Source organism: Dermacentor albipictus, chromosome 2, assembly GCF_038994185.2.
Source record: "Dermacentor albipictus isolate Rhodes 1998 colony chromosome 2, USDA_Dalb.pri_finalv2, whole genome shotgun sequence".
Classification (NCBI taxonomy): Eukaryota; Metazoa; Arthropoda; class Arachnida; order Ixodida; family Ixodidae; genus Dermacentor; species Dermacentor albipictus.
The window spans coordinates 59998134-60013820 of NC_091822.1; the positions used below are offsets into that span (position 1 = coordinate 59998134).

Below are 15687 nucleotides of genomic sequence, written 5' to 3' on the forward strand. Positions count from 1 at the left end.
CATCACTCCTGCCGCACTGGGCAAGACCAGGCGCGCGCGGTCGTACCATATACTCGAGCACACTCCACGGGCGACACGACAGGTATATGTATACTGCGCAGATGCATTTTTGCGCGTGCGTGGACACCAATGCGTGCGGGATTGACACGTATTCGTGTGCTCGATGCAGCAGGCCCCCCGTGCACTATTCTAGGCGAGCACAGCTCTTAAGTTATTGTGCGATGTGAGGCAAGTGTCGGGGAGATGGGCTCGAAGCTTGCAACGGGGGGCCGAGCGAGGTGGGGTGTTGAAAAAGACGGAAAGCGAAGCGTGCGGAGTATGGTTGCTTCCGAGTTCCGCTCTCCAGATTGACTTGGCAGACAGGCGCCAGGACGAAGGAAATGGCTCCGCGTGGCGCGGTTCGACTTTCGACTAGAGGGGACGTGCAGCAACACAGGCTGCGCAGGCGTCGTGGGCGACACGGTTCGTGGAGCAGCGCCGCTAAGAGGAACGGCGGAAGCAGGCGACTCGACGAGCCCGCTCTATAAGCTGGTTCGTCTCGACATCGAAGGCAGCGAGGAGGCCCTTCATAAATTTTTTTCGTGCGAGATCATTATATGGCTCATGAAGCGGAAAATCCGGTGGCGTCAAGTGCCGGAGATGGTTCGAAAAGTCACGTGGTCATAGAGACGCGCTCGTACAATGCTCGCGCCACTGCTCGCGCGTTCGTCGCCGCTTTCTTCCACAGCTGGCTCCGATATACCGCTCATCGTGCATGCCAACGTTCCCATCTACAACACTTGCCCTCTGCGAAGCCGCTGACGGCACTGGCCCATGGACCGCCAGTCGGTGCGGTGATTTCGGCGAGTTCTGTCGTGCGCTCCAATGGACTTCTCAGTCGGTATAGCAGCGCTCGACTCCGTTGGACGCCCACCCAAGTACGCGAACGAGGCCGAGACACGCGATGCGAGAAATGACACGAGGCAACGTGAAAAGAATACCACTATATGTTTCGAAAAACGAGTCGTCATCGGGAACACATCGGAGCGCTTTCGCATACGTCCACGTATAGGGACACCTAAGTGCCCTTGACTTTTTAAAACCCCCTCGGATGGCAGACACACGAAAAGGGACCCTCGCTCGATTTTGTGTCTCGGATGAATGGCAGAGGAGGTATAGGCGGTCATGAAGGTCGGCTTCGGTGTATATAGCTGCACTATATTTGAATTGAACATTATATAACAGAGCTAACACATGCAACCGCAAATGAACAAGGACGAGACACAAGCGCTGAGGTTTTGTGGTTGCATGTGATAGCGCTGTTATAATTTCTAAATCGAGTATGCACCAACTCGCCCAGCAAGAAGTTTTAATAAAGCTGCACTATATTCGGTGACAACCTAAGAGACGAATTCTCAGACCTTCATTTCTTTCAGCCACTTCCTAACCTTATTTGAGGAGCGTTTCATGGTTCCTTACCGCGAAGGATTCATGGAGGACGCAAGTGTATTCTGAAAGCAACCTCCCCGTCGCTGACGATATGAACCCTTTGCTTAGGTAAAGAACGGATTCCACGCTTCAGAGTTCGGGGATATTCGTCTAAATGTCACCAAACGTCCTTATTGAGCAAAAAAGCTATTTCGTGAAATACGTTTTTCTTACGTTACGTCATTAATATATAAACGCATACGCTTTTCCCTGATTAACGTTCAACGCTAACGCACGTAAGGGAGATGCCGGCCGCTTCAGATATATAGTATAAGTTAATTGCCGTCCTGTGCTGTTTCGCCCTTAAGTTCTCAACTGATAGCTGCATTTACTTTAGATTTCTGTCATGATGCTTCGGCAATAAGGTATTCGTGACAGTTGGAAGCTGTTCCTCAGATCGGTTCTCTTTTTTCTTTCTTTCTTTCTTTCTTTCTTTGTTTTTTTTTGCTGTAGGCTTAACAAAAGAGGTTGTACTAGTTCGACATGGCCTAGAGATTCGGCGGCGTGGGCGGCAAGCAGCGCGCACACTGCTGTGTCTTGCAAAGTAAAAGCAAACCTTTGATTGTGCTTTGCACTCCACGTTTGCACACAGTCGCAGCCGCGGTTTTCCTTCTCGCCGGCCAGCCGGACACCGGGAATTGCTTGTGCGCACACGAGCATCACGTGGGCAAGCATTGCCATGAAGCGCTCGTTCAGTGAAATCAGCGAGGAAAGGCATTGCTGAGAGGCCCACTTAGTGCAAAAAAAAAAAGAAAAATCGAGGAAAGGAACCATGAAGGTAGCTTGGCTACCTTACGGTAAAGTAGCGCCAAGGAAACCTCTCTGAGGACGCCTCAAGAAGGAAGCCTTCAGTAAAGGCGGCCTGACCGCAATGAAGGCTTCCTTACTAAGGTAAGGAAGGTTAAACGTACACTGTCCAAATTAAACAATATTTGCATAGATGCGCTAGCCAATTAGCTTCGCTTATCTACCTGACGTCAACCGTTTTCGCGTGTTTTAGACAACTGTTTCCCCCGTAAAGATCGGCATTTGTGTCACTGGTTTCAAGATGAAACCTGAGCGTCTGGGCACATTTTTAATAGGTGATCCTGACGTCACCTCTCAGCCAAAGATAATATTTTAGCACGAAACAAGGAGCTTTTACTTTTTATTAGCCGACCAACGTGATCAAACTGCGGGCGGACTCCAGCTGGTTCAGCTCTCTTTCACAGGTGGTGAGCAGGTGCGCTGCGTTTTAGTGAGCGTAGCTTCTTTGTAATTCTTAGGTTGTCACCGACCGACTATAGCGCTGTACCATAATGCAAACGTAGGTAACGTGACAAGTAAGGTGGTGTGGGTTGTGGTTCCCGCTTATACACTGCAAAGCCCTTGAATGCGGTCGTCGAGGGCATTCTGCGATGCACTGCGACGCTGTGCACCGAGAGCTGGAAACTGAACAAGCGGTCAATGTCACAATATTGGTCGATTATCCTCCCTCTAGAAATTCGCCGAGAGCTTAGACCGCCGCTGAGAAGACGCGCTTCAGAAATGGGTGGCAGGTGGAGTTTTATCTAATACCTTCACACTGATGAAGCAGTAAGCCACATGATGTTTTTGTCTCGCGCGCTGAAACATGATCACAATCAGCGGGCACTCAGTATGGCAACTTTCTTGCCTCACTGGCAACCTAGCAAAGATGACATCAACCTTTATCGACAAAAAAAATGAGGGCACGTGTATAGGGGGCACGTTCGACGATAACAGATCTACGCAGCAATGTCACGACGAGGAAGACGATGTACTACAATTCTTTTCGAAGCACGTATGGCAATGACAAGTGTATGTGCAGAGAAGTACGACACATATCTGGCTAACTTTAATGGTTGCATGCCTGTCGCGTCACAGTGGCGCATGCATGCCCATTCCGGGGGAATGGCCAACAAAGCTTGACTTTAAACGTCACGATTAAGGAAAAGAAAGTTTTTTTTTCGCTTTGCGAACAACGCCTTATTCAGGCCCGCATTCAGTGCGCCTCATATACGTATCAGGCTCAAATTCTCCGTCGGAGACCTTTAGGGAAAATACATTACGCGCGCCAATCTGCGGTGTGTATACGGCACAGCTAAAACTCCCTAAAGCATACGACGAAGCTCGCACGCATGGCGGCGCTCACCGGAGAAGTAGCCGAAGGCGGAGCTCGGCGGTCCGGGTCCCATCTCGGGCGAGTCGTCGAGCCCGTCCGGCGACATGCCGGGCCGCAGGGAGCGCATGACGCGCCTCGGGCTGCGGAAGAAGTGGCGCCGGGCGCCCAGCGTGCTCAGCTGCTTCATGCGGCGCTCTTTGGAGCGCCGGTTCTGGAACCACACCTGCGGGGACAAGGAGCAGGTGAGCGTCTGAATCAAGGTCCGCTCTTCGAAAACCATCTGAGGGCACTATACACGAAGCGAACAAACTTTGCATGGGCATACAGCGAAGTGGCAACGCACCCCGGTCTCTCATAAAGCAAAGCCCACGGGTCTATAGTCCGCGGTCACGACAAACGAGGCTTTTTCGCATCGTTTACGGAAAGATAAACACTTGGAGCGGTTTGACCGCTTGTCAAAAGAGAGAGTTATCTAAACACTACAGTACACCCCCCGCTACGAGGAGAAAGGAAATATTATTTACAGGAAAGGCAGAGAGGTCGACCCGATCTGCTGCGATCTATGGTCTGCTACTCACTACTAAAGGGAAATGGAGTGAAAGTGCTGTGACGAACGATGATGAGGAGAAGAAAAGGACCGAGCGCTTTCGCACGTTAGACAGCGGCCTTGTTAGAGCAGCTCGTCTGTAGTTCAGTGCCATGCTCTAGGAACCTTCTTTTGCCTCATATCTCTGCGCTAATATTATTTTTTTTATAGGTGCCGTTAAACACGCGCCAATCAATACGACGTGTACGAAGCGCAACGAACAACTGACGAAGCACTTCAGCAGGGAACGAGACGACAACGAGCACACTTCCTCGTAACGACGACTACGAGCTGAAGGAAACTAAGAGAACGCGCCGTGTTGATAATTTCGTTCGAAGAAATGTCAATACGAATAAAAAAGTTTTCCACGGACGTAGATAATTATGTCGCTGCGAGCGATGGGCCTTCGCTGGAAGCCACTATATACAGGAGAGAGTTGGAAATGGTTTATGATCTATACCCAAGTTACTGTACAAGGAAACCGTCGCTGATTAGGTGAGCCGGCTGGTGACTGAACCAGTCACGTGAGCGATTCAACACCGAGTAGGAGTTTAGGTACACGAAAGCAATGCGAAGGTCGCGACGCAAGCTGCAACGTACATTGGGTCTCAAACGCACGTGGGCCAACCCACGTGCGTATCGCATGTCGTATCGATCGGTACAGAAGTCGAGCCGCAGCCACTTCAGCGCCGGGAGAGCGTCTTCGTAACGATGGGCGGACTGATAGTGTGAGTGTGGCGCAGGGCTCTGGCAGATGCCACTAAAGGCTCATTATTTTTTTACCTTCATTATCGACCCTTAAGACCTACGGTTTCCACTCGCAAATAGTTGAACCCAATAGGAATTTACTGCCCCAAAATCTAATGTATTTTCATTAGGTGTGTTCAGCTGCCTTTACCTCAATACTCTAGCCGTATTTTACTATTCTCCACGGCAGATTCTATAAAGCGTAATACCTCTGGCAGGAGAACTGCGTTCTCATTTACCTGTGAATTTACCTCTATAGATTTAGCGAAGCGCCATGCACGCTGCGCAAGAAATTAGAAAAAAGAAAAAAAGAGAGAGAGACAGAGAGCACGCCACGAGCCACGCGCGAACCAGGCGTCGCGTCACCAAGGTGGGCGAGAATGGATTCGCCGACGGCAGTGACCGGTGGAGCCGGCGCAGCACGCCAGGCTGCAGCGGTGTATGTATACATAGGAGACGGCGTGATAAGGGAAGGAGCCTCGGTTCGGCGGGGGGGAAGCGCTACAGACGGGGAATTCACCGCCGCCGGTGGCGCGCGGCATGTGGGCCGCCGTCCTCCTGGACGCGCGTCTCCTACGGATTAGCGAGGAGGTTCGCCTGGGGGACGCCGATAAGGAGGACCCCGGGCGGCGATCGCAGACTCCGCGCGGCGGACAGTACTGCCTCTTTGTATGCAGATCTCGGCCAGGCAGCGTCGAGGGAGAGCAGAAAGGGGGAATATATATATATATATATATATATATATATATATATATATATATATATATATATATATATATATATATATATATATATATATCTCACAATGCGTGAGCCGCTCTGCACTAGACAATCGCTCTGACGTCACGATGGTAGCCTTACTTCTCGCACCCCACAGTACAGTTTCCTTGTTCCCTCCTTTTTGGGGGGTTTTGCCGAATTGCGTCCTCCGCAGTGGCGTTTCCGTGTTTACGATGGCGTCTACACGTCGCTGCGTACGTTTTACTTTGGCGCGCAGCTCGCTGGTGTGTTTGACGCCCTTCTGCGCGAAGTACATGGCGCTGCAGGAAAATTTCGCTTACGTGAACGCAACGCAACGAAGATGCTTGCAAATTGCCGCTTGTATCAGACCGTACATAACCTTGGTTTCGTTCTGCCGCTCTGAGCATTTCGGAAATAAAATATGCACGATATAACGTGAGCACGGCTTTCCCACATACGTGTTCATTGCTCTTAGCGACATCGCCGACTGCAGGCGCGCATAGCTATATATAGCAGACGAGGGTCACGCGTAACGAGCAAGATGGGGAGGGGGGACGGACGGAGGATGATAATGGTGCTAGCTCGTACATGCGCTCACGCTTAATCTCCTGGCTAAGCACGAAATCTCTCTAGAGTCAAACGATATGTGGAAGAAGCCCACTTGCGGACTTTCGCTCATCGCCAATTAATTGAAATTTGAAGCACCTTTTCGGGTTCGAAAGTTCGCTTCAGTTGGCAACAGCGGCTTGAAGCTCACTTCAGCAGGTAGACTTCAGACTACGCCGGCAGTTGGAAGTGCAGACTCATGTAATTAAGCGCAAAAATGTGTTCGCGTTAAATAGTTTTTTTTTTCCTGAAGAGAATTTAATCTGACGATACTTTCGATTTCTCGCAGAGCCTCTTAGTTTCGATCGAGAGAGGCTGTAATCGCCGAAACATCGGAAAGCAAAAGGCAAACGTTGTCATGTTGTTGCCGCCGAAGCGCGACGTGAAACGGGAGTCTTCGCATTTTCTAGCTCTGTCGCAACTTAATGTGTTAATTAGACAGTGTACAGACAGGAAACAAAGTTTCGGTAGAGGTTTAGTGACAGCCAATGATTTTATTTACTTGAATGCGACGCATAAAGTTCGAACATGCTTTAGTGATTTTCAGCGCTGCAATGGTAGAAACTTGACGACCACGCAGGCAAATAGTGACATGGACCGACGAAAGCGTTTCTAACGACTGACTTTATTCGAAGGTATGGCATTAAATATGAAACTACAATAAACTCGACAAGAAAGAAGGCAGAATAAACTACGCAAAAAAAAGGAAACACAGAAGCCGCATACGCACCTGAAATACACTTTTTCAACATATGTATACGCCGCTCAGTTCGTAAATAATCGCTGTGAGCTAAATGAAACTTCAATCAAATCCAGTCAACCTGTTTTGCTCAGCCAGGGGCTCAGTCACTGGCCGTGCTGTCCAAAAGCCATGAGCGAGCAATCGAAAGTGAAAAAGCACAGCGGCGAACTTAATTCCCCCGCGTAACGCAGCGACCGTGCGGAGCGGCCACGTGGAAGACCGCGAACAGCGCGCAACACGCGCGTGAAACTGTACAGCGTCCGCACCGCAACCGCCCCCGACTCACGATCGGGTCGGCGGGTGTCAGCGCCGCGGGCTGCCCTGACCCGGCGGTGCAGCAGCAGCCGCGGGCAACCTTTTCATTACGCGCCGCATGGCTGGCACCGATGACGCGCGCACCCGAACGGGGCGTCCCGCCGCCGCCGGTCCCCCCCCCCCCCCCCCTCCGCCCTTCTCTCACCCGCTCACCGTGCCTCCCGCCGCAACCTTCCGCGGTTGCTGCCTTCGACGCCGCTGCCGGGCTGCAGTGTGTACAGTGCGGGGCTGTATTGTGTTGCGGTCGCGCCACTCGGTAATAACAGCCTTCCGAGCACCGGCAACGGAGGCTACGACGCCGCGAGGGCCGCTATCGTGCCCCTCTCCCTTCCGCCCTACACACACCCCTCTTTCACTGTAAGGAAGCATGGGGGGGGGGGGGGGGGGTGATAGTCATGTGTGTGTGCGTGGCTGGGAAACGATCGAGCGGCCCCGCTGTCACCCGTCGTACGCTTCTCTCTGCATTTCTCTCTCTCTCCCTCTCTCTCTCTCTCTCTTTGTTCTGCTCACCACTGACCTCTTCGTACATTCTATCGCTCAAACAGCGCGGTGGGCCGAATGCCCGATTCTTCACTTATTTGCGAATCCCAAGCATGACCACGTGTCTCGCCGATCACGTATCTCAGTATAAGCCTGGCTTGTGGCACGCAGTCTGTATACGGTGCTTCGGTGGATTGTACATGTCGTGCTACTGTCTGCACAGTCGCCTCCCGACTTAACGCAAACGATCGAGACACATCTCTAGAACGCCTGAATTTGGGCAGACGGAGGCCGCAAATAGCAAACATCAAATAACTGGCAAGGAAGACGCCTTAAGCTGTAGCATTCTCAGGGCATCCCAAGTTCCCGTGGCTATATCATGTACAAGTCTCGAACACCAGCCGCAGGAAAAAAACGAAAAGGAGCCGAAGGGGTGTTCGCGTGAGTCATGATGGAAACAAAAATTAAATTATGGGGTTTTACGTGCCAAAACCACTTTATGATTATGAGGCGCGCCGTAGTGGAGGACTCCGGAAATTTTGACCACCTGGTGTTCTTTAACGTGCACCTAAATCTAAGTACACGGGTGTTTTCGCATTTCGCCCCCATCGAAATGCGAGTCATGACGGAGACCTCACCGATTGCACGAATATTCTGCTTTGTAGCAGGCATCGTGTCTTTCACCCTTTCTCGTGTGCGGTGTCATCTTATTTCTGCTTTGTCCATGTGGGTTCCGCGGACCACTTATATATGAAGACCAGTGGGGTGCGCATCAGCGTACATTTCTTTGACTTTGTCACAGTTCGCAGCAGCAGCGTGCAAGACCGTATCATAAAATTATAGCAGTCTGTCTTTTAGCTATCACAACCGTGGTTTCCTTTGAATGGTCTGAAGTTGTTGCAGAGGTTACAAACTTGGCCCAGTGAAACATCTCATGTGTTTGAAGACGTCGCAACAGGAGCAAGAGTGTGCATTTGGCTCGGATGTGGATGCGGTGGTAGGCTCTTCAAATGTCGTCGTCGCAGGAAGGCGCTCAGTCAAGTGTTCTGTGGTAATTGAATGCGACGTGAAGTTGGAACATGCTTTAGTGATTTTCAGCACTGCAAAGGAAGAAACTTGAGGACCACTCGCACAAAGAGAGACATTGATTGAACAAAGCGCTTCTAACGATTGACTCTATTCGAAGATATGGCATTAATTATGAGACCACAATATGGGTGACAAGAAATAAAGATGGAATAAACCACACGAAAAGAAAAAGCAGAATCCCCACACGCACCTGAAACGCGCGTTCTCAACACAGGTACGAACCTCTGTTTGTAAGTAATCGCTGGGAGCTAAATGAGACTATAATCAAATGGAGTCAGCCTGTTTTGCTTAGCCATATACGGAGAGCTAAAGCACTGTCACTGCTGCCCTGAAGCCATAAAGGAGCAATGAAAATCGAAACTAATCGTTGCCAAATATACGGCCCCATGCATGTCATGCAATTCAGGTGCACCTTACGGAGAGGTAACGTTTGTTTAATTGTGGGATGCTGCATAGCCATTTCGCATCCACGGTTGGGTAGTTTCAGACACCACGTGGCTACATGGCACACGACAAGGGCCACATATTAAAGAGCTAAATTAAATCATTGGATTTCACGTGCCATAGCAACACACGCGCTGTTAAAAAAACCACCGCCCATGCACTCCGTACAGATGGTTAACCAGCGAAGCTGAAACGTGCGGCCCCGGTGTTTATCTCTGGGTAGGCTGCCGGATCCTCGGTATGCAGCTGCTGCTTGCGTTCGGCTGTACGAGCCTGTTCTTGTGCCCGGGCTGCAGCATCGGCACGGCGTGGACGAGCTCGTTCCCGGTTCTGCTCGCGGCGTTGCTGATCGAAAGCTGCCTGCTCCTCAAGAGTATGTATCACGCGTGGCCTACCCATTTCGGAGCCGGAGAGAAACTGCTGCGCGCGCGCTAGGCTGCGACGGAGAGCAACGACATCACTACTGGCGCAGCCAATCGCAAGCCTCTCTTCCTCCATTTTATTTTTCGCGCATACGCATGGGGTTGCACCGGAGGAGTTTTCGGCGTACAGGAGACAAACAAACGGACGGACGAATCGGCTGGGCATATACAGCTTCGCTGTAAAACAGTGTCCACAGCGCATAAGCGCGCAATTGCAAACTATGTAGCTTTCCAGGCAGAGTCACAATTCTCGTTGTTCGTGCTCATCAAAGGGTTTGCTTCCTGTGCTATAGACGAAATCTCCATCCAGAGAGATTGCATCTTGCCAACGTATCAAGTTGGAGCATATCTGTGCGTTTGTATTCAAATTTATATAGTTAAAAGTCAGCACTTTGTGTTTTTCCGAGCTTCCTGCATTATGCGTCGTCGTTACGCATAGCTATACGCCCCTCGTTTTGCAGAGCGCATGTATAGCTGTAGAAGTGCCGAGAGTAGTCGCTCTTTCAGTTCACATGCCGCTTCCATTTAGGTCGAGTACCAGCATCTTTCAGCAAAGGGCAAAGCTCCCTGCTCGTTTCTGTGTGCTCTCCATCAATACCGGTGCGTATACAAGCACCCACACTTACACGCTCCGGTCGGAGCATTGGTCCTTATTCATTTCCTTCTATAATGATCATCCAATCAGTGCTTTCTAAGCCAGAAGTTTAACGGTGAAATAGAAACAAGAAGAAAACTCGTCGAGTGCTTGTGTGCGCTGTGAAGTCGACGTTGCCGCAAAATCGTCCGGGCCTCACCACCGTGAAGCCCCGCGTCGAGTATCTGGGAAAAAGAGCTTCGACTGCTCGCCGGCGCATCCTCGGATCCGAGCTAATTAACTCGTCGCCGAATGAGGCGGGTTCAAGTATCGGCATTGAGCGCGAACTGTCTTAGTGGAGTCTTCCTTGTGCCTCAACGCGCGCTTTCGAGCCGCCAGATGCGTTCTCGCGTATAGTGAACAGAGCCTTCGAGGAAAACGCGAGGGCAGCTAGCCATATGGAGAACCGTTACGTTGCGCGCTGTGTTTGCTTTGCGATGCGCTCTCGCGAATTAGCTGTACACGACGCCCAAAGCAAACGATGCAGTTATTTTTTTTTTTTTCAATCGACGCGGTTCGGGGCGTCGAAAGCTTCCTCATAGATAAAGAAGGGTGCACACTAGAAATGACGCGCTGCCGCTTTTCCAGAAGTTACAGGTGCTGCACGTGTCAAGGCTTCAGCGCGATCTCATAAATTCAACGTATATTTAAAACCAAGTTGTTTCCCCCTTTGTTACAAAGGGCTTACAGCGACAGGAAGTATAACTGCTTTCAGCCACAAGCTGCAAGCTCCATTTCTCAACGCATACAGGTTTGGTCCATAGGTGGCGACGTACGAGGTATATGTATACCACCGCGATTGTCGGTCATACGTAGAGTCACCCTATAGCCGCTGTTTGGAGGCCCTCCAATAAGTCATCTCCTCCTCCCTGCACGCGTAAGTGCGGCAAGGCATTTTTTGTTGTACCACCATACATCGAGCCGAGCTCGCGATGAAGTCATCTTCTCAGTTTATCTCGGGTCTTGCGCGCACACAGTTGCCCAGGAAGTGGCCCCTGCCTGATTGGCCCGCCTTATTGGCGCCCCCAGCTCGCGGAACCACCAATTTCCAATTCCCCTCGGCAACACCGCCCGCTCACCTAGGGGGGAGCACGCGTGTGTCGTGCATACATGCAGTGCGGCCCGTGCAAACAACGGCGCACCAAACGTAACTGCCGGCCCGTTTCTTTTCTTTTCCTTTGTCCACTGATTACACTCCGCGCGCAGAGAGAGAGAGAGAGAGAGAGAGAGAGCGCTATCGTATTAGGCCATTCTGCACTCGCGTCACAGGTGCGTCGCCGATGTTCCGTTTCGTTTCGTCGAAGGCGGCGCAACAGAAGTTTGGCGGCGGCGTCTGCAACGCGTGACGCCCAGCGCGCACGACCGTTTCTCTCTCTCTCTCTCTCTCTCCTTTTTGCTGCCTCCTCAGCGCAAGATTGAGACGTCTCGCAATGACCGCGTATTTTGGAACAGTCCTCTCCGTTATGCTCTCGTCTCGATTGTTGTGTGCAGCGCCGCGCGTAGCTTGCTAAAGCGGAGCGCCTGCAAATAACTGCCTGGTATGGGTCATGGAGCTCCTTACGGGAAGTTGCTATAGAGAAAAACGTGGCGGGACGATCATTCGGCTATCGCGGGAATGATCGTTAGTACGTGGATTTGTATGAACCTTTGCGCTTGCGGCTTCGAACGTTCTTGTGGCCTTATTTATTGCGCTTTATCTGTTCTAAATTGTCAATAAATCGTACTTTTCTAAACAGAGCAAGGGAGTCTGTGCAAGCGCATAACCGTTGCGAATTTTCGCACCTATAACGCACTATTTCGTTGAATAGATGTTCTATTTGCAAAGTCACAAAGCCGCTTGAAGCCAGAAGGGCCAAGTTTATGCATACCCATGTACTGATAATCAAACTCAAGGAAGCTCAAAGGTCACACTTGCAGCTCACGTATGCAATATTGGGTGCCTCAATGCGAGGCATCCTAATGCCTCAGCGCCTACATTTCTCTCTATAACCATTTCGTAAAAAAAAAAAAAACTCGAGGGTATTGCTGTATTGCCAATTCCATTCTAGCAAGAGGTTTTTGTTTTTCTTTCTTTTGTTTTTCCTTTTAGCTCTTGATCCGCTCAAGCTCTGCAATGGGACTTTCGCAAGTGGCCAAGAGCGTTGAGTGTCGTCTAAGGATTTTAAAAATAGTAGTTACCGTTGCAAGCCTATAGCCACATGGAAACACCGAAACACTGCATATATAACACGCTCTGCGCTGTCCACGCTTGAGCCCCGCTTCCTCGCGACTACGCCGCATTGTCTTTGTCGTCTTTACAACCCCTGTATGCCCCACCCCAGTGCAGGGTAGCAAACCGGAAACTCGCCTCTGGTATAACCTCCCTGCCTTTCCCTCTCTCTCTCTCTCTCTCTGGCGCAATACTGCGATAGTGTGGCATATGTCGCGCGAGCTATTTGTGCCAGTCTATGTACATTGTCGTACAGGAGCGCTGTCTGTATAGACACTTCTACAACGTTAACTCTGGTGCTTTCTAGCTTCAGGGCAACCTGCGTATAGGTGCCTCATACGCATTAGAAAAAAAAAAAGAGTTCTTAAATGTCAGCGGTCAAGCGCATTGACAAAGTATCGATGATGAGTACAAGTGTATAAATTGCGCGAACAGTCCCGTCACAAGCTTCGCAAGCTTCTCGCGGATCTGCTGAATGAATTCTGGGGTTTTACGCGTCAAAACGACGTGGCACGGTGCGGGATAATTTTGACCGCCAGGGGATCTTTAAGGTGCCCCCAATGCAAGGGACACGTATACTGCCGCTTCTGCAATTCGCCCCCCATCGAAATGCGGCCGGCACGGCCGGGATCCGATCCCGCGACTTCGTGCTCGACAGCGCAACACCGTAGCCGCTAAGCCGCCGCGGCGGGTAACTCACGGATCTGCAGATGGCACACTTGGGACGGCATTACTAAGTCAAATACGAAACGTGGAGATAAAATATGGACGCTTTCCACAAGAGCTGTAGTCGACACTCAGCTACGAACTGTTGCGGATCGCGTCAGGAAAATTATGCATCAAATTCACAAAGCTTCTCGTTCGTAAGTGTTATTTGGCGTTAGCCTGTCGCCTCCGCTAATTACATGCCAAGCCCCGACATTGGTTTGAATTTTCTCTTACGAACAATTATATTGTAGTGGTTTCTTTTTTTTTTAATGGGGTTGGGGGGGGGGGGTGCAGGCAGGTATCCCTTCACAGCATTATAACCAGGAAATTGCGTGAAGCGCCGTGGCCTTAAATTCTGCTCCTCCTGAACATACGCACCGGCAGCAGGACCAAGTGTACGTCTGCTTTCTGAGTTTGATTAGATGACAACGATGTCGAAAAAAATACAGGATGATTATGATTGATCAGGCTTTACGTGTGAAAGCAATTAACGCACGCGCTATGGGAGACGCCGTAGTGGATTAATTTTGACCACCTGGCGTCCTTTAATCTGGATCCTACGGTAGGTACGCGAACTTTTTCCCGCTATTGCCCCGTCAGAATGCAGCCCATGGGCCCAGGACGAGGAACTCGTGACTTCCTGCTGAGTTGAATAATGTCACATAACCAGTGAGTCACCGCGACTGGAGAAAGAAAATTAAATAAAGAATCATCATCATCATCAGCCTGGTTGCGCCCACTGCAGGGCAAAGGCCTCTCCCATGCTTCTCCAACAACCCCGGTCATGTACTAATTGTGGCCAAGCCGTGCCTGCAAACTTCTTAATCTCATCCGCCCACCTAACTTTCTGCCGCCCCCTGCTACGCTTCCCTTCCCTTGGGATCCAGTCCGTAACCCTTAATGACCATCGGTTATCTTCCCTCCTCATTACATGTCCTACCCATGCCCATTTCTTTTTCTTGATTTCAACTAAGATGTCATTTACCCGCGTTTGTTGCCTCACCCAATCTGCTCTTTTCTTATCCCTTAACGTTACACCTATCATTCTTCTTTTCATAGCTCGTTGTGTCGTCCTCATTTTGAGTAGAACCCTTTTCGTAAGCCTCCAGGTTTCTGCCCCGTAGGTGAGTACTGGTAAGACACAGCTATTATATACTTTTCTCTTGAGGGATAATGGCAACCTGCTGTTCATGATTTGGGAATGCCTGCCAAACGCATCCCAGCCCATTCTTATTCTTCTGATTATTTCCGTCTCATGATCCGGATCCGCCGTCACTATACCTGCCCTAAGTAGATGTATTCCCTTACGACTTCCAGTGCCTCGCTGCCTATTGTAAATTGCTGTTCTTTCCCGAGACTGTTAAGCATTACTTTAGTTTTCTGCAGATTATTTTTAGACCCACTCTTCTGCTTTGCCTCTCCAGGTCAGTGAGCATGCATTGCAATTGGTCCCCTGAGTTACTAAGCAAGGCAATATCATCAGGGAATCGCAAGTTACTAAGGTATTCTCCATTAACTTTTATCCCCAATTCTTCCCAATCCAGGTCTCTGAATACCTCCTGTAAACACGCTGTGAATAGCATTGGAGATATCGTATCTCCCTGCCTGACGCCTTTCTTTATTGGGATTTTGTTGCTTGCTTTATGGAGGACTACGGTGGCTGTGGAGCCGCTATAGATATCTTCCAGTATTTTTACATATGGCTTATCTACACCCTGATTCCGTAATGCCTCCATGACTGCTGAGGTTTCGACTGAATCAAACGCTTTCTCGTAATCAATGAAAGCTACATATAAGAGTTGGTTATATTCTGCACATTTCTCTATCACTTGATTGATAGTGTGAATATGGTCTATTGTTGAGTAGCCTTTACGGAATCCTGCCGGTAGCCTTTACGGAATAAAGAATACATAAAGGAAAATAACCGGTACAGCTAAACCGAACCTTTCCGCAATGTCGACCGATTCGCTCGGTGCACTCTTTCGAACGAAACATACAAAAAAAGAAAGGAAGACAACTAACGCCGCAAGGAAAAACTTCATTCCGACATGAAGCTGCGATGTGCTGTTGCCTATTTCGTGAGAAGACACACGACCAGATACGACCTTCAGACTGTTAATGTCCGATTTCACAAATATGCGAGAGACCTATATGTTTATCACGCACTATGTTCTCGGCTCTTGTCAGTGGATATCGCGAGATAACCACAGCAATATCTTCCAAATATCTTCCAACAACAGCGAAGTTCCATCAGGTGCGCCTCTACCCACAGGTCGGCGTTAATCGACATTACTGAAGCGAGCGAACTGTTCTGCATAGCGTTTAGAAGATTCGCGTTCTTTTAACTCCTTCTTCAAAATAAGTGTCTCTACCTC

The 15687-nt window shown here is 50.0% G+C and overlaps 1 protein-coding gene across 2 annotated transcripts in view; it reads right to left on the minus strand.

Annotated features, from left to right (window-relative positions):
- The window catches only part of Lim1 (LIM homeobox 1), a 220219-nt gene that overhangs the window by 13604 nt on the left and 190928 nt on the right, over positions 1-15687 (minus strand). For both annotated transcript variants that reach the window (XM_070533631.1, XM_070533630.1), the window contains one exon: positions 3620-3812. In XM_070533631.1, coding sequence (XP_070389732.1) covers positions 3620-3812 — 193 coding nt within the window. The remainder of the gene's footprint in view (positions 1-3619; positions 3813-15687) is intronic.